Source organism: Eschscholzia californica, unplaced genomic scaffold (assembly GCF_041429995.1).
Source record: "Eschscholzia californica isolate CP2 unplaced genomic scaffold, dmEscCali1.0.p SCAF_1, whole genome shotgun sequence".
NCBI lineage: Eukaryota > Viridiplantae > Streptophyta > Magnoliopsida > Ranunculales > Papaveraceae > Eschscholzia > Eschscholzia californica.
Window position 1 is genome coordinate 69642605 of NW_028238198.1, and position 26514 is coordinate 69669118.

The 26514-nt window shown below is 35.9% G+C and overlaps 3 protein-coding genes across 6 annotated transcripts; 1 reads left to right on the forward strand and 2 right to left on the reverse strand.

Annotated features, from left to right (window-relative positions):
* Positions 1 to 507: 507 nt before the first annotated feature.
* Positions 508 to 18117, reverse strand: LOC147568672 (nuclear/nucleolar GTPase 2-like). Of its 4 annotated transcripts, none has more exons than XM_086655076.1 (14): positions 17889 to 18117; positions 15835 to 15869; positions 15606 to 15683; positions 4637 to 4870; positions 4245 to 4378; positions 4003 to 4132; positions 3630 to 3790; positions 3255 to 3356; positions 3058 to 3162; positions 2824 to 2952; positions 1927 to 2067; positions 1388 to 1488; positions 1245 to 1302; positions 508 to 1121 (listed from the first exon to the last, which is right to left on the reverse strand). In XM_086655076.1, exons 4-14 carry the CDS (start codon positions 4863 to 4865, stop codon positions 702 to 704), a joined length of 1710 nt encoding a protein of 569 aa, XP_086511202.1. In that variant the 5' UTR covers positions 4866 to 4870; positions 15606 to 15683; positions 15835 to 15869; positions 17889 to 18117; the 3' UTR covers positions 508 to 701. The 4 variants fall into 4 exon arrangements, with proteins under 4 accessions (XP_086511202.1, XP_086511201.1, XP_086511200.1 ...); XM_086655075.1 differs by having other exon boundaries at positions 4637 to 4893; XM_086655074.1 differs by lacking the exons at positions 15606 to 15683; positions 15835 to 15869; positions 17889 to 18117 and adding an exon at positions 5436 to 5933.
* On the forward strand, positions 7455 to 8204 carry LOC147568673 (uncharacterized). Its single transcript, XM_086660648.1, has 2 exons — positions 7455 to 7535; positions 7773 to 8204. Exons 1-2 carry the CDS (start codon positions 7455 to 7457, stop codon positions 8202 to 8204), a joined length of 513 nt encoding a protein of 170 aa, XP_086516774.1.
* Positions 12294 to 14815, reverse strand: LOC147568674 (uncharacterized). Its single transcript, XM_086671316.1, has 5 exons — positions 14662 to 14815; positions 13959 to 14159; positions 13049 to 13837; positions 12793 to 12930; positions 12294 to 12644 (listed from the first exon to the last, which is right to left on the reverse strand). Exons 2-5 carry the CDS (start codon positions 14148 to 14150, stop codon positions 12621 to 12623), a joined length of 1143 nt encoding a protein of 380 aa, XP_086527442.1. The 5' UTR covers positions 14151 to 14159; positions 14662 to 14815; the 3' UTR covers positions 12294 to 12620.
* Positions 18118 to 26514: the final 8397 nt, after the last annotated feature.

The following is a 26514-nucleotide window of genomic DNA, read 5'->3' on the forward strand; positions in this document are numbered from 1 at the left end:
TATAGTATGTACGACTTGCTTTTATATTTGTAAAAGATGAAAATATTACGAACATCACGAACTTTCCATAATACAAACTATATAAATATTTTAGATCGCACAACATATCAACTGAAGAATCAGTAAAGTACGATTAGAGTTTTGTAATAAATTTTGGTGTATCAATAGAATGAATGACTCACGAAATAGAACATTATCTCAGTGATACTTTCAACAAAAAAAAAAATACATTTTGGGTGTGATTCATATTTACCTTTTTTATTTACACCACAATTACATGGGTCACATATGACATACCCCATGACCCATCTACATTTCAGGCTGTCTCGTACGCCAACAACTGTTCAAGCAGTCTTGCATACTCCAACTACTATTCAGGTGGTCTCGCGTTGGGGCAACTACGATTCAGGCCGGGTGGTAACACAAACAATCATTTTTGGTTAATAAAATGTTTTGAGATGTAGGATGATTTTCTCCTAACATAATACAAATCATGATACTAGAAAATTAAACTGGTAACTAAATGAGTTTGCATTTCTGCTAATACTACCAAAAGTTTTAACTTCGGGGAAATGATTAAAGAACAAATTGATCATGTCTTCACAAAAAAAAGAAAAACTACTCAAAATCCTCCAATTAGATATAGAAAATCTCCATCCAAAACTGCATTTTTGGGGTTATAAGAAACATTTTATAATTTATTACTGGGCCTCTGGTTGCTGCTGAGTGTCCTCAACGGATTCTGGCTCCGGTTCCTTCTCAGGTTCATGATCAGATACCTTTTCAGATTCATGATCAGATCCCTCCTCGGATTCATCATCAGGTCCCTTCTCAGATCCCTTCTCAGATTCATCATCAGATCCTTGTAACTCAGTTTTGTCAAAGAGATCTCTTTGAACAGGAACATGCTTTAGCTGTTGGGATGAGATAACATTTGCAATGGCCCTCAAAGCTGCTGATGCCCGATCATTATCAACCAAAGTTTCTTCATCAGCTTTCGATGTGGAGGGTTCATCGCCTGCAGTTGCTTGTTTTGGTGGAGGGACGAAAAATGGTATCCTCCCTCTCTGCCAATCATGGAGGACCATTTTTGCCACAGTAGTCGTGTCCGGCTCACCACCCTGGATTAACAACAAACCATTAACCCAAAATTGTCTACGGTGTAAAATAAATAAGCATACAGATCACGTAATAGTTTATCAGATCATCTAATGTGATAATGAAGTATTAGAGTAGAAATATACCTTCAAAAGTTTGCCCATTAATCGGCAGAGTTGAATAAGGAAGTCCTCTCCATCAACCCTGAAAAGTATCAATGTAGTTTAATACCACTTTCCAGATGTTGAATTATACTAAAAACTTGGATATTCCAGCAAGTAAATCATACCAGTCTTCAATCTTATAAGCTCTTTTTAGATGCTCCTTCTTCACACGTTTGAGAACCTCTCCTATGTGCTCGGTTGCATCTTGCAAGTTTGTAACACGTACCTGGTCATTACAACAAGGATGATAATGACTCGATAACATACATTTGAGATAAACAAAAATGGGTAACCGTAAATAAAAACTGATTAATCCATGTCGATCGACGTAAACTATTAGTTGACACTCGATAGGTATTTTCCGCATGTCATCGACAAGTTGACCATAAATTCCTAATAGCCCAACGATTGATTATAAAGCGAGCTGATCACCATAAAACTGGATTCAGGGCGGTTGCGGTTATACTGGAGATAGATGTAAGAATATTAACACAGGCAAGTAAACAAGGTAACAACTTTTGCTAATGCAAAAATGTCAACTGAAATAGTGATATGTGCACTATATGAAGGGCTCATGGCTATTGACTAATTAGTAAGATTTTTGTCGAGTGATAAAACTGACAAAACAAATAGCAAATCACTGAACAATAGAAATAATACTTACAACACCCTTAAGGACGATATCAGTTTCAGTGTCACTACTATGGTACACAACTCCAGGGCAATCTATCAAGAATATCTTTTTCGTAAGTGTGATGTATTGCCAAACTTTAGTTTCTCCTGGAATTGGAGCAACCTTGCACACCTAGTACAATAAGCAAAACCAAATATATCAGTTAGGAAACAAGGCTTATGCATCATTAATATAAAGTGCAATACACATAATACAGATAGCCATCCAAGACCACAAGAGCCACCAATATCAACGCGAGGAAGCTCTAGGTCATTACTATTGGGCATATAAACTCATCGATTACTCAAAATAAAGCACTAATAAGCTCGTACTGTGAACTTGATTAATGCCTTAGCTTTCTCTTACCAGCTTATGGAGAGCTACATTTTTCTTCTTTTTCTATTAGTTGAGGCATGACAATGGGAGTTGAGAAATATAACGTCATGCCTCTTACAGAATGAGCTAGAGTTAAACATACTAGAACTCTAGAAGTGGATTGTCCCAAAAACTCGGATAGAATCTACCCATCAAATCTACTAGCTGGTAGTAATTTGGCGAGACTAGTGGCTTAGCCAATATCTGACCCCAACAAAATGCTTAGCTGAATTACTGTTAAAACTAAGAAAAGAAATACTGGAGGGTGTCCACATCAGCAAAATATAGACCACTAGGTATGAATGCATATGATGGGACGATTAACTAGAACTCGTTGCCTATCACTTGAAAATGATGGATATGAATGCTTGAAGGGGCCTTAGGACAAGGGAAGCATTGCCCTCGAACCCGTCACCTTCTCTCTTATTATACAAGGCACAGTGAAATCTTGCAAATTAAATTGATAAAAGTCAGATATCTTGAATATTTAATTATGTGGGAACTGGGAAGTACATTTTTTGTCCGTAAGGTGTTGATGACTGATGACTTCCCAACATTTGGATACCCAACAAATCCCACAGATATTGCTTGCTTGTCACTTTTTAAGCGGGCAAATTGCCTCAGTACGGAGAGAAGAGATCCCTGTTAAACAAGAACCAAAAACAAAAAGATAAAGTGAACTCTTCCAAATATAATCAGAACATGCTAGATTTGCTGTAATCAAGAAACAAGAACTCAGCACATTACCTTGCCGAAAGACTTATTTATGCTAGCATGAAAAGCCAAAGTAGGATAGTCCTTGGATAAAACTCGAAGCCATCCTTTAGTAGCCCAAGCAGGCACCAGATCACACTAGGAAATGATAAAACATAAGAGAAGCTCCTAACAAGAAGGATGTGAGTATACGATAACTATCCATTTCATACAACATGATAGATAACTACCTTGTTTAACAAAAACACCATGTGCTTGTGTGTGCAGTGCTCTTTCAAATGTTTTTCTAAATGATAGCATCGTGTACCCTGCGGGTCCCTGGCATCCAAAACCTGTAAAAACAATAGTAAATTAGGAAAGACCAAGATTATGAACGACTGACAGATTTGATCAAGTATTATATTTTTATGCGTATGTCTTCAGAAGGGAAAAACTAGGTAATATACGGAAAAAATCATCAACCTATGAGGCAAAAAGCTAGGTGCTCAACTCCACTAAGATTCTAAACATGAACAAAGAAAGTCGATGGAAGTGATTACATAGAAAAATTCAACAAAATGCTAACTGGAAATTTATAGAAACGGTCTGATTTTTGGAAAACTCACCTGCACAATAACATCTGAAGAATCTACAACTTTGTAGAGCTCACCCCAAATACGTTTGCTTTGCCCCTTCTCAAACATATTATGTCTTGCAAGGTCCCTAAAACCATCTCCTTCACTCCCTTCCGCTATAGGATTGGCGGCGGATTTTTGTTCGTAGGTATCTATAATATCAGGCAACCAAAAGTATAAATTAACTGCCAATCTCAAACTAAGCGAACGAAGTTAGTTCTTCAGTTTGTAGCAGTCTTTCTTCATGTCCATAGAAGCAGGCAACCTACTACTTCTTGGTCTCGTCTATAATGTAAATATGTGCCACTACTAAATTGCACTTTGAAGTATTGGATTATCACACATCAAAAACATTATTCCTTACCCTGAGAGACATCAGCCTTCTTGAGCAGAGATTCATAATCAGTAGCCCAATGCTTTGGACGCTTCCTCTTGCTTTTGGACCCAAATGCATCTCCAAATGGTACAGTGTCAAGAAGATGAGCTTTAGCTTGCTTTTGATAACAAAGAAAATTTTGAATTAGTTAGAAGATGAATATTTTAAACATAATATGCATATATACCACCACCATATTACAAGTCTGGAAAAACCATGCTAATAGATACCTTTTGATGATCATTCAATAGGGCCCAGGGTATATTCCTCGGCTTCAATAAGACATTATAGTTACTCGCAACTCGGGTATTAATTTCCTCACGGAAAAACTCGAGCTCTTTCTGATTTATAGTACGGGTATTTCCTAAACAAACAAGTAAAGTTATATCAATGAAAAGTTACTCCATCTACAGATTTTTGGCAACACTCATAAAAGGTTCCAACTTGAAAATTCTAAACAGGAAAACCAAGCCATATCTAATTTACTACTCAAGATTAATAACATTACCAGACAAGGAATAAGCTTATTAGATCTACTTATCACCGAATTTCAATCAGATATTCATTTTCTCGGTCTCAAAAATTTAATTGAATGAAATAATTAGAGAAAATTAGGGCATACCGAACCAAAGACGATTAGGTTGAATCCGAGTATTAGGAAGTTCACGAGACTGCAAGTCATGCTTCAAAATCTTTCCTTTACTATTACGTTTAGGTCTGGTCTTATACATCTTGAGACGCCGCACAGTGGCGGCGGTCCGAGCTTCTTTCTTTCCATCAGTACGATTAACATCCAATGAATGTTTTGGTTTCCCAGACATATTAACATTCCTCTCTTTCTTCATCACCATTTTTGCTGTTCAAAGTGAAAATCAACTCCTGTTAAAACCAAGGGCGGAGCGAGGATTTGTACACAAACCTGGCTAGCCTAAAATTACTATGCAATGTATATGTAATCACAAAATTGTAATTTAAACATCATAATGTATAACAAATAGACTTAATTATGCTAAATTGAAATTGACAAAAAGGGTTCACACATAAACATCAAAATCACCGAATTAATCAACCAGTTAAAGCAAGATTAGAGCCAAAAAGAAAACGAAAGAGGGGCCAATGAACACCATGAGTTTATTCTCTTCAAACCTACGACATTAAGTTTTGAAACTAATTTCAACCCAAACCAGTTTTAAGAAAGTTCAAACCCCCACAACCATAACCATATATGCTGGGAAGTTTTCCAAGCATAATAAATCCTAAGAAAAAAAAGGATTTTAGAAGTATTTGGACTTTTAATAAAAAAAAAAAAAAAGGAAATCCTAAGATCAAAGTCAATAACCTAATTACTCAAAAAAAATTGATATTGAAATATTAGAAGCTTTAGAGAGAATAAAAAACAAGAGGGAAAACATATCACTTACCTAGATGGTAGATAACAAAGCTTTGTACTATTAGTTGATTTTGTTTTTGTTTATTAGTGAGAAGATGAAGAACCCTAAATTTCACTTTGAATTTTAACTTTAAACCCTAGTGATTTTTAGAGAAGGTGATAAAGTAAGAGGGAAGAACGAGATGATAGAGAATTAGAGATTAGAGAGAGATGATGAACAGGCTTCGTCTTCGATCAGGGCTCCTCCTCTCTCGGATAAACGAATTCCTCTCTCAAGGTCACCACCGCTCCTTCTCTCTCTCGTCTATTTTTCTTCAAAAGCTTTTTCCCTTTCAGTAAAAAAAATTGAACCCCTGGCTGAAAATACGAAATTAACCCTACCCTCTTGAAAATATAACGGAACTAACCCTGGCTATAGCCAGGGATAGTCTACTTGTAGTTCTGCCCTTGGTTAAATCCAATAAAATCAGAATCTTAAGTCAGAGAGTGTTAGATTGAGAATAAATAAGATTGAAGCTCGTAGTCGAGCAAAATCTGTATCTTGGGGAGATTTAGGGTTTTAGAGGGAGAGACTAGGGCTGTTCATCGGTTGGATAACCGAAATTTTCAGGCCATCCAAAGACCGAACCGGAAGTAGCGGTTTCTGAAAAATGATGGCCGAGCCAATCCGGTTGTGGTTCGGTTATCCAACCGAACACTATATGAGCGGTTTGGTTCGGTTGGATAACCGAACCACCTGTTGTAAATTTAAAAACCCCTAATTTCCATTTTCTGGCATACACCTGCTGCAATTTTAATACACCAAATTTTCATTTTCCGACATAAACACTCCAAATCAATTTAATTTAGAATTTTTGGGTCTATGGTCCAAAAAACTGGCCCTAATAGGAGATTTAGTCCCCTCTAATCCCATAAAGGGTTTAAAAACCAAAATATTATTAGAAATAGATATCTAATCCTTTTGGTTCAATCTAGAGAGTAATTACAAATCCCTAGAACAATTATATTTTCATAATACCCAGTCTAGCCTTACTCAAATATCTTAACAGTTTAAAAAACAAAATCGGTTAATATATTTTCCATTTTTATCTCAATGTTTCTCTCTCCAATCAGGTTTTATATTAAGCAATCGTGATCTTATCATAATAAGCAAGTTTTGTAACTGATATCGTATCATCTTTCTCACTCTCTCCCTTCATCTCTTTCGAACGTAATTCCTCCATTAAAACAGAATCATTTGAGTTGCAGCAATCATAATCACCATTCTTAATCAGGTATAACATTCATCTGATTACAACTTTCTTTGATCTTGTTTTAGATTATGAATATGTTGATTTACAATCTTCAACTTCCATTAATGCAATGATATTGTTAAGATATCATTAGAGCTAACCAATCTCAGGTAAACAATCTTCTATTTAATGTTTCTGTTTCATATGGATATGAATCTAGGATTTTCTTTCTCTCTCTAAGGATCTATTCAATGGTAGCTGGTTTGATTAATTAACTCTTCATTACTGAATCTAACTTAACTTTTTAATGCAGAAAGATTCAATCCTCTCAATATAATTAGATTAAGCTCAATGAGATTTGTTACTTTTTGTTCAGATCCGGTTTTCAATCCTTCTGGATAATTGAATCGTGTGTTTTCCGTACGGTTCATAATAACAGAATTATAAGCTCCTACACTTTATCATAAAGTATCATGATTTATTGTAAATAATGCTACCAACAGAATCTCAATCATTTTAAACTTGTAAACTACATTTCATAATGTCCTACTAAATTATATATTCTTTACTAGGATATTAATGAATGCTATGTTTTTTGTATAACAAATTACATTTTGAAGATACAACATTATGTATACTTTAACTTAAATCAGAGTACGTTTTTTTACCAAAAAATATTCACAAAATTTTTATTCATAATGATTCTTTACCATCAATTATGAATACTTTACTATAATGTATGCATGACTTATTATACAGCATTATATTTTTATGCAAAATTTTTGTGTATTTAAAATTTTTACAACATGTTATCACAGATGGATTCCCAGGCAGAATCAACAAATCAACTTAAGCAAATTAAATTGAAATCAGAGGGTTGGGATAAGATGTTTACAGAAGTAGGACAGCTCTTCCCCGGTGGTGCCAAATCGTTTCGATATGCTCTTAGGCAATATAGTATCAACACAGGACATGATTTTAAATTCTTAAAAAATGATACAAAGCGTGTTACTGCTGTGTGTCCTGTGGAAGATTGCAAATGGAGAGTTCATGGATTGGCACCATTAAATTGCGATTCGATGTTCATTTTGAAAGATTTGGAAATGAAACATGACTGTGCTGATTTCATTAAGAAGACCAAAAAACCCAAAATCAACAGTTCTTTTGTTGGTAAACTTATTCTTGACGATGTTTCGAGAAGTCCAGATCGTTCCACTAAAAGTTTGAAGAAGGATTTCTTGAAGGACTACGGCGTTCAACTTCCATATTACTACACATATGAGGGGAAGAAAGTTGCAATGAACGAAGCATTTGGCCAGGAAGGAGATTCATATGCAAAACTTAAATGGTATGCTGATGCCTTTTCACGGACAAATCCAAACAGCATAGTCCAATTAGAAATCGACGATGCTAGTCGTCGATTTCAAAGAATTTTTATAGCACCACATGCTTGTATGGCTGGATTCAAATATTGTAGACCTGTTATATACGTTGATGGAACCTTCTGCAAAACTCGTTTCAACGGTTGCATTCTATCTGCTGTTGCTAAGGATGGAAACAATGGTTAGTTCCCAATTCTTTTTCAAATTATTATATATTATGTCTTCAGTTTTTATACTTTTAATGTCATTATTCATAATTTTGAAATTCCCTTCATAATTTAGAACAAACTTTTTGGAATCAATATACATTAATTATGCTTTAGTTGTAATTGAGTAATATTTGATTACAGTATTATGGATTTATCTAACATATTTCGTAATTCCAGGTCTGTTTCCCTTTGCTTATGCTGTTGTTGACGCAGAGAATGACATTAATTGGGAATGGTTTTTGGGTCATTTACGCAATGCTGTGGATATGGAGAAGACATATACTTTTATTTCAGACCGTCACAACGGTATTATCAACGGTGTTAAGAAAATATTCCCAACAGCAAACCATTCTTTTTGTGTTTGGCATCTGAGGAACAACCTCAATTTAAGACTCGCTAATGGAGCTCGAAAATCTAAATTCTTTCAATCATTGATTTTCAAGGCAGCCAGAGCTATTCCCGAGTCTGAGTATAATAATACTATTAACCAGATGATACAAATGGGTGGTTCCAAAGTTGCTGCATTTTTTCAATCCTTAGACCCTGCATCATGGGCAGATGCATTCTTCCCCGGCCCAAGGTTTGATCAATATAACTATACAAAATATGTTGGTGAAAATCACATATGATTCTTACTAAATCTTTCATAATTTATGATGTTGAAATCATACTGTATCAAACATTTAGTATAATTTTGTAAACAGCATTGTTACTTTGGACAAAGTAGTTGTAATGTAAACACCTTTATGAATTTTTTAAATCATGATATAACTATATTATTTTGTTTTGTTCAAACAGGTACACAGCAATAACTTCTCAACTATCGGAGTCCTTTAATAATCAAATCAAATATGCTCGTGTACTACCAATTACAGCAATGTTGGATGCAATACGTACACATATAATGAACAAGATGAATGTAGCACGTGAATTGTCCAACAAGTGGACTACGTTCTTGTGTCCAACCATCACTGATCTTCTGAAATCTAAACATGATAGTGCAGCTACTTGGAATTATGCACAGGCTGCTCCACTCATATTTGAGGTTTATTCTGATCCATCACATAGTGTTGATCTTCTAAATCTCACTTGTACATGTAGAAGGTGGCAGGTCGATATGGTTCCTTGTGAGCATGCTATGTTGTGCATAAAAACGTTGGATGACGATCAACAAGATTGTTTTTATGATCCTATATGGACAACTGAGTCTTATGTTAAGACTTACCAGGAACATATAATGCCAATTCCAAATTATGATGAGCCTCGTTCATTTGATGAAGAATCAAAAACACTCCCACCGTTGATTCGTCGTAGACCGGGTAGGCCAAGAACCGTACGTATCGAGAGCTCAGGAAACATTCCAAGGAAATTGAGGATATGTGGTAGGTGTAAGCAACCTTCCTACCACAATCGCTCCACATGTAGGGTTAATATTTGATGTTATTTCTTCACTTACAGCATAAACAATGTATCTCCGGTTCTTATTAATGCCAAACAATTTTGAAAATTTCAATGTTTATGATAAATGTGTTATTTTGTTTTCAAATGTGTGCACAATTTACTTTAAAGTATACATAATTTAAGAGAAAGTTGTTAGTATTTTTTATGAATATTAAAATTTATCCCATAAATTATAATAATTTAGTATACATGATAAATTATTCCGTGGAAATCTTTCTGAATTTGTATCAGTACACCATATAAGTTTCTGAATCTGGATTATAACTAACATAAATTACTATAATTTAAATCACAATCCAAACACTTATAAAAACAGATAGAGAATCTGTCAATAGATTGATTATGTGTTCAAATACTTCTAGATATTACATTCGACCAAAAAATTCTAGACCTTCCAAAAAAATGAAAATCTAAACTATTATAAATTCTTTCTCCACTGATCTTTCGTTTCATTCAGAAGCTCGTACGTCACTTGCGCCCTCTTTCGTTGTGCTAAATCCGTCCAATCATCACTAAGAAAATCTTCAGATACTCCCCATTTGAAATGTTTCATGAACAACAACTCCATATGTAGCATAATAAATGGACCACAATCCGCACTGTACATCATACATAAATTTATTAAAAATTGGCAACCATGAAATAAGTATCTGTTAATCAATATGTATAATAGTAATATGTAAAATAATCTAACAAGGTTGTTACTTACTACTCTCCTTGTTGATGATCATACGGCGATTTTAACTCCTTACATTTCTTTTTATATTCAGGGCTAACATATTGTATTTCATGAAGCACATCAAGTATCTCCTGCGCATACTTCTTAGCATTTTCTTCGCAAACTTTACGCATTTTGATGTCGAAGTACAACGAGTTGTAGTGTGTCCAAGTTTGATCATAATAATCAAAAACAAGCAACGTCCAATGGATACCCCTACTTACATCTGTAATCATTGCATGACACATGGGTGCAACTAAATACGACAGCAGCCCTCTATCAACCTCATTTAAAATCCGATCTTTGAATAGTGCGTTTATGTTTGCTTTGGTTGCCTTGCATTTTATCATTGTCTGTACAATAACCATTCAAAATTTTCATACCAAGTTTGCATTTTATCATATAAATATTAAATAAAACATTAAACAATAAGATAATTTTCATGTAAATCCTCCATAATTTACAGACTATAATCTAAAAGTTTGTGTCTGAACACATCTTTACACATAAAGATGTAACAAGATGTGTAATGTAATAGTAGAGTAATGTTGTTGTATGGTAAATTATCTATAATTTATCATAAATTATGCATTTCATAATATAACAGAACAAGCAATATCATGTATCTCATCCATACTTTATAAATATAAATGCATACGATATTATAAATTATCTGAACACTTACCCATAACTCTGCTCCAAGAATGAATACTTGTCCAGCTCCAACCATTACTTGATCAAATAAATGTTTTGCCCACCAATTTATGATCTGAGCATCTGTCTCGCAATTCATCATTAGTAGGTCCAACTGTCTCCCTCTGATCTCACTCATGATTTGATTTGTCCAAACAAGTGTTCTGCATTAGTGTTATTGTTAGTCAATATAGAAATATTATTAAAACTCAAAAATATAATATTTGATAAAGCTCACAAAATGTCAATTACAAACACAGTACTAATGCTTCAACAACATAAACATTGTTCAACAACATATAACATATTTAATATGTAAAATAATCAGATTACGTGTTTTTTCCTTCTTTGCTAAACTCTTCCAACAGCCCCTTTTCATCATCTTTAACTTGTTTCCATACTTTGCTCTTCTTCCAGTTGCACAGTGGCTCATTATCATCTGATGCTGCTTTCTTCCCCTTAGTATCTTCTCCAGTCTCGACATTCACGACCTCCTTTTTCGACATTGTAGCATGCTTCTTAGTAACCTTACCTTCAATTAATTTTGGATCTGCCTTTTCAGTATGCTTTCTTGTCCTGGGGGCTTCCTTCACTCTTTTGATAAGAGAATTTTGCTTAGGTGTTTTAACAACATCATCTTGTTTCGATCCTACACCTTTTGATGCTTTTGACTTTGTCCTTGCCTTCTTTACTGTCTTTGGTGAAGGCTCTACAAAATCATCATCTTCATCTATTTGTACATCTTTTCCTTTGTAAGATTTTGCAATTTCTGCCACACCAGTAAAGTCACTTGGCTCATTATCATCAATACCCAGATCAAATGTTGGTGTGCTACTATAAACTCTTTCTTCCACCGCTTGATACTTGACTATTGCTGTGCATGGTACATTTTCATCAAATACTGTACAATGAAAAACAAAACATTAAAGTTAAATAATGCATAATTTTTGTGTTGTATTGAAACAAGTCATATAAACAAATCATATTGTTGTTTAAAGTATCTATAATTTAAGATATATATATAAATACTTAATGCAATTATGCATACTGTATGCATTGTAATACCCAAATTTCTTATAAAATCAAAAGTTAGAATGTCTCACCAAAGTTATTGCCACCATCATAGTTATTCTCACTATCATGTTGATTACCACCATCATCAACAACATTTTGCTCGCCATCTCTATCTTCTTCTTTTTCACTACATTCATACCCACCTTCCATTCCATCTTCTTTTCCTACATCTTTATCTCCCAAATTACTTTCAATACCAAAATTACTTTCATCATTTTCATCATTACCTTGATCTTCAAATTCCTCCACATTAACTTTTTATTTCATTTTAAGTTGACCCTTCAACTCAGCATTTTCTTTTTTCAACATCTCTATTTCAACATCTTTAGACTTCATTCCACTTTTTAGAGATTCAATCATCTCTAGCATATCAATTTTCTGATCATAGGTTAATTCAATATCAACCTTTTCAGTAAATTTGAGCAAACCATGCTCTTCTTCACTATTTTATTCTTCAACACTAACAATTACCTGCATTTTAGCATAATTTAATCATAAATTATAATAAATAACATATATTTCATGATTTATTCAGAATCAGGTAGTATCATTTATCAATGTTTATTATAAATTATGTATACTTTATGATAAATATTAAATAATGTTATAGAAATTATACCTGATCTTCTTCAAGTCCGGCAATATCGATCTCCATTCCATTACTAAAATCATCAACTGACCACCTCAAGAACCTTGGATATTTTGTTGCATTCAAAGTATTCTTAGGATAAAGTGATGTGTGCATGCATACCCAGAACTATAAAAGAAAAATTAATAATTCCACATCACAAAACGATTATATACATAATTATATATAAAGTATGTTATCTTCTGGATAAATTCTAACATATATCTTGTAAATTATGCATACTTACAGGTAAAAGTAACAGACAACCAGATGCTTTTGTTGGTTCTTCAGCATGTTTGTCAATGGTTTCCATCATGTAAGAGTGTATGGCTCTTGGCCATGACACCCTATTGATAGCCCTTCTCGACATTATGTTCTTATAAATGCTTGGAAGAACAGTGAAACCAGCCAAAGTTGCAAATAGGAAGTTGGCTGCTAACAACATGATTAGAAGACTCACAAATTCGATTGCTGGTTCCTGGTTTCTAATGCATCTCTGTAGTGCCATTGCAACATAAGCACTTGAAATCCCCTTGTTCTTGTTACTTGACTTTCTTATAGGTTCTTCAAAATATTTCATTAAAAAGGAACACTTGAAGGGATCTTGTTCATGAAACTTTGGGAAAGCATCGTATTCTGCACCCTCCATTGGCATACCAAGCAATAGGGATACATCTTCTGGTTTAAACTCTAACTCAACCCCACCAATAACGAATTTCTTGGTCGATTTTTTGTATCGACATAGAATATCTAGAATTGCATTTATTGGACGAGTATTATAGTTTTCCCTAAGGATGAAACCCTCTGCCATGGAATCAAAAAGCTTTGAGAAAGGTGTTTTTCCAATCTCTTCCTTCATCTCTTCCGTCATGTACTGACGGTGGCTTGTAATCAATTCGATTGGTTTACTCAAGCTGTATCTGAAAGGATTGACAGTCTTACCCTCTGGTATTATCTTCTTTTCACCCACTATGTCAACAGTACGGCAATTGTTCTCTTTTTCCTTCCCTTTCTTTGTAGTTGAACTTGCTCCAACCTTTTACATAAATTTGAAACATTTATATGTAAAATTAACAATCTTACATGTAAATTATCTATAATTTACAATAAAATAACATAATGGATTGAAAGTATTAAAACTTTCTCATAAATTATACCTCTTTGACAGAAAGTGTTTTATTTTTCGTCTTTTTAACAGCTTCAACTTCTAAATTGGATGAGATTTCTTTGTTTTTGGATTTCTTTGAAGGTACTACTTCTTCCTCTGCTGCTTTCCTTTTTAATGGACTTCTTCTGAGAGGTGTAGAATCCTTGGTAGCTTTAGGTGTCATTTTTGTCTTCGGTGCCATTGAATTATCCTGCAACCGAAATTAAAATGTTCTCATTCAGATAGAACCCTAGAAGATCAATTTACAGTAAATTTCATGAAATTTATACACGATGAGAATAAAGATTAGTAACATCATGAAAGCAAACAACTTGAAATCATACCAAAAACCCTCAATAAATCACCAAAATCGGGCAAAACACATAACTAACCCTAGCCCCCAAAAATCAAAGAATCAAAAATTTAATGGCAGATATGAAAATGACTCTTCTTTATGACATAACAGTATGTGTAATTTATAACACTCATCACAAATTTTAAGTTGTACTACTAAGCTTACAACTTCAAAAATAGGATCAGAACGTAAAAAAACCCTAACAATCGAATCAAAAATCTTACCATAACGATGAAACTAACTTCTTTATGATGAAAATCTAACATGCAAAACCGGATTTATAATGGTTTTCACCTGACAGTAACGATGGTTCAAAAAACAAACGACCGAACTAAACGACGAGTGATTTCATCATTACCTTTTCACCTGAACCGGAAATCTCAACCGAAATTTTTAAAGATGATGAAGGTTGATGAAACAGCAAGATTCGTAGCTTTCGATGATGGCGATTCCGTTTTCGATTTAGGGTTTTTCACCGTTTCGATTTCTTGGGTAAAAACCCTGATTTACCTAAAAAGTAAAAAGAAGAGAGAGAAAGTTGTGATTTACCAGAAAGGTATAAAGAAGAGAGAGAAAGTTGGGTACGTATAAATCGAAATTTCCTATTTAAAACCCATAAATTACGGATTCTTTCCGTTACAAAATCTCCTCGCGCAGGCAACAATTTATTTTCCGTCTTTATTGGTTATGGGACACAAACGTAAATCCTATAGAATTTATAAGGTTTTTTGGTCCATAGAGTAAAAGGACTAAATATCCATGTTTCCACAAGATTGGACCCTAAACCTTTTTTGATTTTTTTTTTTGGTCTATATCCCCACGGACCCTTTAATTTAACAAGATAAGCTTTGTTCATGACAGTTCTAAATGAACCTTTAGCAGTGACAGCAAAAGCAAATATGATTAATGGCCACTGTAAAAATTTCATACAATCTATGTTATTTGCTTGGCTACTTGACCTATTCCACCTCCTAATAATAATATTGGGATTGATAATAAGAAAGTCACAAAGTTTATCACACCAATCAAAGTATTACTTCCTCTCATCTTTCTCTATAAACTCATTTTTTCTTCTCTCTTGGACTGTGTTCTTTACCAAGGGTTATGAAGATATTGAAATTTTAGTGTAAAATAAAACAAACCCCACTATATGATTTACTAAAGTTGTACCGAAACTTGTTCACTGTTATATCATTTACTTATAAACCCTACTATGTACAAAAGAATCAAACCCCAGAGAATCATACTTCATACCAAATCATCAATTCAAACAAAAAAAAACAATAGGAGAAGAAAGCACACCTTGTTATAGCTTTAGTTGATGTTTTTAGATGAAACCCATGTGAGAATAACCTTGAACTGAATTTAAGTTTGGTGATCCTGAAAATTTTGGTAATCAATTTAAGTGAATAAACTTTTCAATATATTCACTACTCAATTTTGAGAATAAGCTTGAACTTGAACTGAATTTAAATGAACCCTAGATTTAGTAATCAACTAATCATCATCTAGAGAGAGAGAGTTGTGTTACCTTCTGATTTTGTAGAGAGAGAGAGGTTTAATCACCTGAAATAGAAGAAAAAAAAACCCTAATAAACACTTAAATGAACCCTAGATTTAGTAATCAACTACAACCAATCATCATCTAAGAACTTCAAAAAAGAAAAAACAAACCCTAAGATTAAACAAACCCTAAGAAAAAACAAACCCTGAGATTAAACAAACCCTAAGAAAAAACAAACCCTAAGAAAAAATTGGCGAATGGTAAGGGGACCTAAGGATTGTTGTTGGGGAACTATTATGGTTGGGGAGCTGCCAAGATTAGTAAAGGGAGATGTAAGCTTTGAGTTTTTATTTTAAAGACCTTCTAAGATTCACAATTTAAGGGACTCAAGTGTAATATATCGAAATATACCAGAATTAAAGAAAAGAAAAAAACGATGCCTTCTTCTTTCACTCTATCTCTCTTCAAATCGTCTCTCCTAATCTCTGTCCAACTTCTCTTCAATCTTTTCCGGTCATCACCTACAAAATCCCGGCTAATTCTATCCAAGTATTTTCTCTAATGAAGAAGACATCAATTAAAATCTTGTGAGTTGTTTTTCCCCTTTTAATTTCTAGGGTTTTTCTAAGTTTTATATCTAGGATTTTAGTGAGTTTTACTTCTAGGGTTTTGCTGAGAATTTGTCATAAGATGATATTAGTTGCTTATTTCTTTTCTCCCTTTTGTTATACTTAAGATTGTTGTGTTAGCTTCAAAACTTTATCTAGGATTTTCGTGTGGAATTTATCACAACTTCTATCATGCAATTTCTGTATAATTTCTAGGTTCTTTGATTATCTTCACCTTCATCACTTGTACTATGTTCTTTGATTTGGCTCTGGTACTTGGGCGTTTGGTAATCTAAATCTTTTATCAACTACTGTAAACAAATGTAGAGTACTACAACATGTTATGCACTTAGAATTTTTATGTTTGTATTTTGCAGAACAAGCGAATTGGTAAACTTTTAGATAACATGAAAGCTTGTGGTGGCGGAGACACAAACAAACCGATAAGTCCGAAATTGAGGAAGAAAATACAAGACACCCTCGAAAGCATATATCAAGATTCTACTGAAAACGGAAATCAAGTCTCAGACGAAGAAGATGAGGGTGATTCAATCGATGGCGGCGATTCAAGCGATGGGGATGAAGATTATGAGTAAAACTGGCAATAGTATAGTTTGATGAATCTTTTTTGTGACTATTTTGTAAAGAGAATTGATATGTTATATCTCTAATGTAATCATACTATTCACCAAATTTCAGAAATGGGGAGAAACTTTAGTAATGTAGCTAGTTTTTTCATTTTTTGAGGTTCTGTTATTACAATGACGAAATCATGAATATGTGGTTCCCTAGGCTCTTTTCACATTTTTTTGTCTAATTTCCCTCAACTGGGGGGAAATTTGTTAAAGAAAATATCGTGAATATGTGGTTCCCTGGAGAAAACTTACTGTTTTCACCTTTGTTTGCCTAATTTCCCTTAGCTGGGGGGAAATGTTTCAAAAATTTCCCCAGGGTAATATCTGAAAGAACCGAACGGTTCTGCCTCTTTTAGGGCAAATTTTTAAAGTTGAAGGAGCAAAGAAAAATAAAATTTAACCGAAAATATTTGTCTTGAGAATTTCTTACATCTTGAGGTAGATCTTGATCTATAATAACACTGTTTGATTGAGTTGGTGGTTGTTGGTTCAATTGAAAATATGTTCTTCCTCCATTAAAGAAGCAACATTATAAATATCGTGAGACATAATAATCGTTAGTATTCAATAGAGAAGAGAGTGAGAATCAATAAACTAGTTGCTTATCAGTAATGGTTCTTGTATAACTTGATTGTGGAGAAGAAAGAGAGGTATAATTGTTTTTTTCTAATCAATCTATATTTCATTATTTAGTTTCAGATCCAAAAAAATAGCTCCTAATACCAAATTGGTATAGGGAGCTGTAGTACAAAAAATTGATTTTGTACTACAGCTCCCCAACAACAATCTCCAGCTCCCCTTACCAACGCCCAAAAAATTTTGGTTCATTAGTCATTACCTTAGCTAGAGAGAGAGAGAGAGAGAGAGTACTAGAGATGGTTGTTTCAAATGGAAGAGATATGGTAGCTTGAGTTCGGTGGTGGATTTCGAGTGCTTGATCGAACGTCCGGCGGTGGATTTCGAGAGATGGTAGTCTGTTTCGAGAGATGATGGTGGAACTTCGAGTGTTTGCCTGTTTGGGAAAAAATTTGGGAAGTAGGTTAGGTTTTGGGTTGTTTATTTGTTTGGTAACGGGTCGGTTCGGTCTCTCGGTTATCCAGGGGCCTCATCCATACACCGATCCGAAGCCTTCGGTTTTGGGCTTTAAGTAGCCGAGCCAAGCCATAATGCTTTTGGATCGGTGCCCGAACCGGCCAAAACCGTTTGGATTGGTCGGTTCGGATACAGAATGTTCACCCCTAGGAGAGACGGCACCGACCTATGAAAGGAGTGAAAGAGAGAGACCGAGGGTTTGGGGGTAGAAGGATAGATATACACGAAATGTTTGGTGCGCAAATATTTTCCCTAGAAATTGTTTCACGCTGGACATATTTTAGTATAGGAAATTAATTTCCCTTGATTTATTTGGACATATTTTAGTATAGGAAATTAATTTCCCTCGATTTATTTTTCTTTTTTGCGATTTGTGTGATACGCTCTTTTTGCGAATTGTGTCATACGCAGCTGATTCTCACTCGATCGTGGCAACAAGCAAGTAAGAAAATTTTCACCAAATGAATTAGGTTTCTCGGGTACCATCACTTTCCTAATTCCATTGCAATTGTTGTTTGTGAATCTTGGATACATCCATGAAAAATCTAGCACCGAATGTCCGTATTGATCGCAAAGTTGATAAATAACCTAAACATGATGAAAATTGAAAAATTATAATCATATAAATAAATTAAAAGAACTAGAGTAAAAAAACAACCTCTTATTGTGATCTTTTATTTTGAAAAGCATTTGATGAACTTGAAGAAGCCATTAAATAAATGCCAAGTAGTAGTTGTTGATAGTAAGTGTGAAGTTTTTAGTGTTGTTTCATGGGTTTAAATAGAAAAAATAAGGCTCCAAAAAGAGCAAAAATGGTCAAAAAAACGGCCATAATTTGGTGTCATCTTGACCCTTCAATTGATCTTGTCTCTTCATTTCGATCTTGTCATTTCGTTTCGAATACCTGGTGTAAAACGTAAATCTATTATTAAAGGCGGTGTATAATATAAATCAATTAGTAAAGGTGGGCCAAAACGTAAGGGAACAAGTCTGTTAGTAAAGGTAGTGTAAAATGTAAATCACTTAGTAAAGGAGGTATAAAACGTAAAGAGGCAATAAGTTAATATTGAAATTATCAAAGTTAAATCTAGAGTTAATTCCTATATGACCCCCTACTTTCTGACCAGTTTCCTTTATGGCCCTTTTTTTTCGTAAATTCAAATATGACCCCCTTATTTTCAAGTAAATGTCATTACTACCATTCTTAATTCTAAATTTAAAACATTAAAAAAATGTTATTTCCACCTCACCCCTCTCTCTCCACCTCATCTCTCCCTACACCTCACCCCTCTCTCTCCCTCCAATTCACCTCTCTCACTCTCCAATTCACCTCTCTCTCTCTCTCCAATTCACCTATCTCTCTCTCTCTCTCTCCAATTCACCTCTCTCTCTCTCTCTCCAATTCACCTCTCTCTCTCTCTCTCCAATTCACCTCTCTCTCTCTCTCCAATTCACCTCTCTCTCTCTCTCTCTCCAATTCACCTCTCTCTCTCTCTCTCCAATTCACCTCTTTCTTCTCCGGAAGGTTGCCGGCCGGAAAATTTTCCGGCCAGCAACCTTCAAACCTAAAAAAAAAAAAAAAAAATTCTCTCTCCTCTCTCTCTCTAAATTTTTTTAAAAAAAAAAAATCTCTCCACTCTCTCTCTCTCTAAAAACTCCGGCGAAGGGGGTTTCCCTTCGCCGGAAGATCTTTTCACGAACAGATCTATTCGTGAACAGTCTACTGCCGGAGAAGAAAGAGGTGAGCTGGAGAGAGAGAGAGAGGGGTGAGGTAGAAATAAATTTTTTTTAATGTTTTAAATTTAGAATTAAGAAGGACACAGTAAGGACATTTACTTGAAAATAAGGGGTCATATTTGAATTTACGAAAAACAAGGGGCAATAAAGGAAGCTGGTCACAAAGTAGGGGGCCATATAGGAATTAACTCTTAAATCTAACGTTTTAGTAATTACTAATTAAAGGTGGAAGTTTATGTAAATCAACTTATTAAAACCCAGGGGTTTTAAATTCTTATCATTCAATGGAGATAAAGGTTGTTCCTAATTTCTTATCATTCATGGGAGAAAGATTATAACCAAATAACACAAAGACATGATTGTTTGTTTTTTATTGAAAAGTCTATGTAGTTAGGCATATATATATATATATATATATATATATATATATATATATATATATATATATATATATAGAGAGAGAGAGAGAGATGGTATTACCATCTCAATGGCAAAATGAATCACTGGTTGATTCAAGCCAATTACGTCTCCAACAACTTGGTTATAAGAACTAATTAAATCTTGATCCCTCCTAATTACCCTTGTTCAGCTCTTCCCAACTTCAATATCATACTTCTTTTTTCCCATTCAACTTACCATTTTTGAGTTGACTAGGTTCCCTCCCCGTCCTACGGACGGGGAAGATCCCTCTTGGCTAACGCCTTCGAGGAGAACAAAAATAAATTGTAGGTTAAACCGAGAATACACGATTTCTCTGAACATTTCTCTGAGATAATTAAATGAGTTATGATATTTTGGATTTAAAAGTGAAAGACGGTGGAGAGTATTATGGTAGCTATAATTAAGGAGAATTTGTTAAGCAGAGTTAAAAACAAATTTGGAGGTTTTGATTTCATGAGAAAATTAAGGAACTTTTTACTTGAAATTAGAAATGTGCAAAGGTGGGTAGTTTTGGCCGCAGGTATTAGGTAGTTTTTTTTGGATATTGTAACCGAATAATCAAAAGTGGGAGAAAAACAATTAATTGTGCAATCGTGAGAGATAAAAGTGGGAGATTGTAACCAAATAACTACAAAAAGTTAATTGTTTACACTAATACCCTTATGGTTTAAGTCAAATTACACTAAGAAGATTTTATATCAGTCGTTCGATCTAATCAAAGATAATAAAATGAACGGTCAGACTTATCCCCTGGATAACCGACTGACCTGTTTTAATATAATAGATTGAGTTATGGGTTTTGAATCAAACTGATAATTGTTATACTTAATGAAATTTACTTTCATGGGTATGATGTATCTTATTATTATTTTGATACAATTAAAGGGTTCTTTCAAATTTTGCATTTTCAATAATATCACTATTGACAGGGATAACTACATTTTATATTACTGTTTTGAATAATGGAGGAACAAGCAGAATCATTGTCACTATTAAGAGAGATAACTGCCCTTTATAGTAGTGGTTTACGTAATCTCCCTTAAAGCAAGATGATATTCATGAAAACTTCTTATTTGATTTATTAATTGATGTATCATCTAGGGTTTACTTTTTTTTTTTTTTAGAGTGAGAGAGACCTATAACCACCCAATACTTAAAACGGACTGCAAATGCCTTGTCCGGTCTTCACAAAAAATATGTATAATGAATTTAATTTTTTGATCAGGAAGTTGTCGCCCGCACTCCAGTGATCCTACGGGCGACTAACTTCGCGATCAAAAAGCTATATCCATCACAATTTGTATTGAAGTTAGAAGACCTCCATTTTTTTGTTGAACAGAAGACCTCCATTTACTTAGAAAATATTGGCCAAAGTTAGGTCTACAAAAATAAAGAAGAGAAAGCAAATAAAAATGATATTTCAAGATAAAGAAGTTTAGATCCACTGAATTTGTTTATTTACCTCAGGTATGAAACAATGAAATTTATAACTTCTCAAATTTACCGAGATATTTAGATATGCGAGTCTACGTTGTTCTAGAAAATGCTAAAACATTTTATATTTTGTTCCTACAAAAATCTAGGACATGCTCTAAATATGAAGTACTTTTTCAGATTGAGCATTTATTTGTGTACTCCTTTTTTCCACATAAAATATAGAAAATGGGAGTCCGGTACAAATCAAATAAACTCTACTATGAGGAAACAGGAGAAGGGGAAGCTACATTAGTAGATACAAACGAGTCAAAAGTTAGATGAACATTGTGGACGGTAGAAAATCACACAATTAATAGATCGTCGATTGGTGGGCCACCGACAACTTGGGCTTTAGACCTCGAGATGGACGAAGTTCCGGTTGGACCTGTAGACAGACAAAAACAAATAAAACCGTGAAGTCTTGGGGACACCGGGATGGTGTCTTGCCAAGGGCAGTCCGACAGTCAAGTCAGCAAACTATAAAAGATAAGTATTTAAACGATTGAATGCTGAGGGTGTCACCGTGTTATATCGTCGGAGGGTGGCTAGACTCTTAGAGTGGTCGGAGCTTCGACTCTACTAGATAGTTGGTCAGATTGATCTCTTGGAGCAGGTCGAGAGGTCGTCTCGAAAGGACTTCAGAAGGACTTCGAGGATAATGGAGCTTGAAGATGTAATATCGTCGTCTAGAGTGATCCCCTAGAAGATTACCCTTCATGTCTTCTGGAATTCGAAGGTCGATTATCGTCGTTTAGAGCACTGATCAGAAGATACTAAATGTGAGAGAGAGAAAGAGAAGAATGTTCTGTAGTTTTCTAGTCGGTATCCGATGTCTTTGGAGTCTGAGTCTCCTTCTATTTATAGGCGACTGATGGACTCGTGGAGTCTGTTAGATCCGAGATAATTGGGGTCGAAGGTGACCCCAAACCCTAAGGGAGACTCGTTCTTAACCGTCGATCTGTCGCTTGGAGTAACTCGATCGTACGATTACGCCGCCTCGACTTTAAACCCTTTGTAGTCTGAGATCGCCTAACGGTACTTAAGGCGACGTGGGGTTTTGGAGCGACTTCGTCAGATGAGTACGTGGCGAGGTCAGCGGAGTTTAGGTTGACTCGGTATCCGGCAGGCTCGGTTGAGGGCGACCAAGGGGTGCTTGGAGCATTATAACTTTTAATGGGTTATTGTTCGTCTAGATGGACGTTCACAAGGGCTTAGAGCCATTTGGACCTTTAGTTGGCCGAATTCCACGTTGGAGAGTGTCCAACTAGTAGGCAAGTGGGTCGGACCCAAATGATATTTGTTCGAAGTAGGCTCGGTCTAGGCGACCTTTAGACGAAGTGGGCCCAACACGATTTTTGACCACTACAGTTTGTCCCCCACTCTCTAAGTTAGTGATTTGCTCACTTAGAGAGTAGGTTGGTAGCGTCGAGGGAACGTCCAAATCCAGTGTCGTACCGGAGTCATAGTTCAGTTAATTTCAACCGTTATTGTGTCGGCCTAAAGATCTTGGTAATTCGTCGGATAATTTGAGACCATTATTTGTATATATGAAATGTCAAAATATTGTCTGTGGGCCTAAAATTAATCTACGAATTGAAGGATTTTATACGAATGTCGGACAGACCAAAACACCGCTGTTAAAGAAAAATTAGAGAATTGGGCGATGTCAGAGCAAAGGCCTCCAACCTGCCTATGGGCATTTTGGGGCAATCCCTCCAAAATGCCTATGGGCAGTTTGGAGGACTTATTCCTCCAGACCGCCCAGAGGCGGGTTGGAGGAATTTTTTCCTCCAAACTGCCTTTGGGCGGTTTGGAGGAGTTTTTTCCTCCAGACCGCCAATAGGCAGCTTGGAGGACTTTCTTCCAAACTGCCTCTTGGCGGTCTGGGAATTTTTTTTTTTTTGTTACATGTGAGTGTACAGTATAGTATATATATATACATAAAGGTGCATGTATATATACAAATATAAGTATGTGTGTATAAATACTTATATATATGTGGGTATATGTATATATAATTATATGCGTATGTATAATATATAATATATATGTACATCTATCATGTGTAGTATACATATATGTGTGTGAACAAATGTGTTCAAGTGTCATATAATTAAATAGGCAACACACATTATTTGTGGGGGGTCTCAACAACTATATGACACATTTATGACAAAGTAAATTTTGTGGGTGTAATAGTACTACATGGTGATGTGACATGTGAATTGGTGTGATCCACTCCTTTTGTAGCCCAACCCCTATATAAAGGAGTGAGGACCCCTCACTCCCTCACTTGTGTTGTGAGGACTTGGAGCAACTTGTGAGGATTTGGAGCAACTTGTGGAGGGATTTTGCTTGCTTTGAATATTTAAGGTAAGGTTTTTGGTTTTTATCTTTGTTCTTCATATTCTTTGCTTGTTTCTCCCATGTTCTTCATATGTTCTTCCCATGCTTTCCATATTTTTTCCTTTGCATGCTTTTAGCTAGATTTTGATGCTTGAATCTTTATGAAATAATATATTTGTTGAAATCCATGTTTTGCTATTTATGGAATATTGGCCTTCAATTTGCTTAAAGTAGTCTAGGTAGCTAAGTGTCGGCTCGTCTCTTAGGTGTTATGGTAGTATTAGATGCCTAGCCATTTAAAGTTTAGCAGGACTTTAGTTATCATATAGAGACCAAATATAGTCTAGCTGGACTAAGTGTTGGCTCAATCCATTTAGTGGGACTTTAGTTGCCCTAGAGAGACCAAATATAGTCTAGCTGGACTAAGTGTTGGCTCAATCCATTTAGCGGGACTTTGGTTGTTCTAAAGAGACCAAATATAGTCTAGTTGGATTAAGTATTGGTTCCCTTGCGAGTCATACGTGTAAATATTTGTTGGATTTGCTCCAGACAAAAGTTTGTAGGCCTCGACATTAGGTGGGAAGCAATTGTTCACCCTTTTCCGTCGATGACTTGTAGGATGGAGGACCCGAGCATGTGCCTTACTGATGACAACGACGAGGGTGCCTCAGACTCGCGTAGTGCCGAGGTAGAGGATATGCCAGAGAGGTGTTGTTTTTCGATACTTGATGACGAATATGTTAGTGGATTGCGACATAAGTATGATATTCCACCCGAAGACGATATTAGGGCGGCTCGCCCTAACGAGCTTGCCAGCTGGGGCAGTCCCCCTGGTTGGACGGCTATCTACGAGCATTGCTTCCGTTCGGGCCTTAGGCATCCTGTGCCTTCCCTAGTTTGCAGAGTGCTATCTCGGTACAAAATAGCCCCTTCTCAGCTCATGCCGAACACTTGGAGGTTGTTGTTAGCTCTAGTTGCCTTAGCGGAAAAGGAGGAGCAAGATGTAGACGAGGTCGACGTTTGCGCGTATTATTACTTGAAAGAGAATCACTTAGACCGCGGTCGGTATCAGCTAAAGATTCGCAGCGGTATGGTCCACCCTATCCTTAATTTGACCAAACATGACAGGAATTGGCAATGCCGATACTTCTTCCTTTGCGGCATGTTTGGTTGTAGTACTGAGCAGAATTTTCCACTTGGCTGGCGTCGCCCTTGTGAGTTATGCATGCGTTGTTTGTTTGATTTTTGTTAAGTAAAGAGTTTTGTCACCTGAATATCTTCTGCTTAGGTGTGAAGAAGGGCAACCGCCACGGTCTGACTTTCGAGGAAGTCGAGTCTAGACTCGAGGCTTTCACTTTCTTAGAGGTCGAGAGGAGAGATTGGACGACCCTTCTTTGTCCGACAAACCTTCGACACCAACGTATCACTCGCCCTCTTTCTGTCGTTCCAATAGGTACATCGTTTGCTTAAACTAACGAGTTATAGTTGCATTATGTTTCACTTACCTTTTCTCTGTTTGACTTGTTTAGCTGACGATATGCCTCCACGGAGCATTCTTCCGCCCTCGGCAAAGGAACTTGCTGCTAAGGGCGCAAAGAAGAGGAAACTTCCTCTGCTCCATCTCAGCCAGTCGGTCCTTCGACTACCTCGGTCGAGCCGGGCCCTTCGGTTGAGCGTGCTCGCCCCAAGGCGACCTTTATGCCGATTCAAGTGGGTAATTATCGTACTCAAGTGCCCGAGGGTGCATCAGTGTTTCAAGACCCTTCCATTATGCAAGGATTGTCTGATCTCTACTACTTGGATGGTGATGTCGACTTCCTTGGCGAGTTGGGTGCTGAGGAGGCGATGAGGCGCGTGGTCATCGGCGGCGTCCAAGTAATATTTTGTGCCTCTCGAACTCTTATCCCCTTGGGCGATAGAGTGGTTGATGTATTTTTACGTTTGTTGCAGGCTGCGTCTGGGATCTTTCATGCCCAGAGGCTCATTTCTTCTTACGTGAAGCAGGTAGCTGAGTTGAAGGAGGACCGCTCGAAGGGGAAGGACAAGGAGAGTGCCCTTGAGGCTCGCATTAGTTTGCTTAAGGAAGAAATGTCGAGGTTGAAGGTTTCTCATGAGGAGTTGAAAGTTTCTTCCGAAGGATTCAAGGCGAAGCATAGTGACTGTGCAACAAACATTACGTGCTCGAGCCGAGATGGCGAAGGAGTACCAGAGCGGTCTCCATACAACCTGGGTCATAAACGACGAGTTGGAGAACTGGAGGGAATGGCGAAGGGAGAACGGGTACGACTCTCATGATGATACTATAGATGGACCAGATGCTTGATCAGGTCTTTGATGTTGGGTAGTTTTTTGTTTAGACGTATTTTCGATGC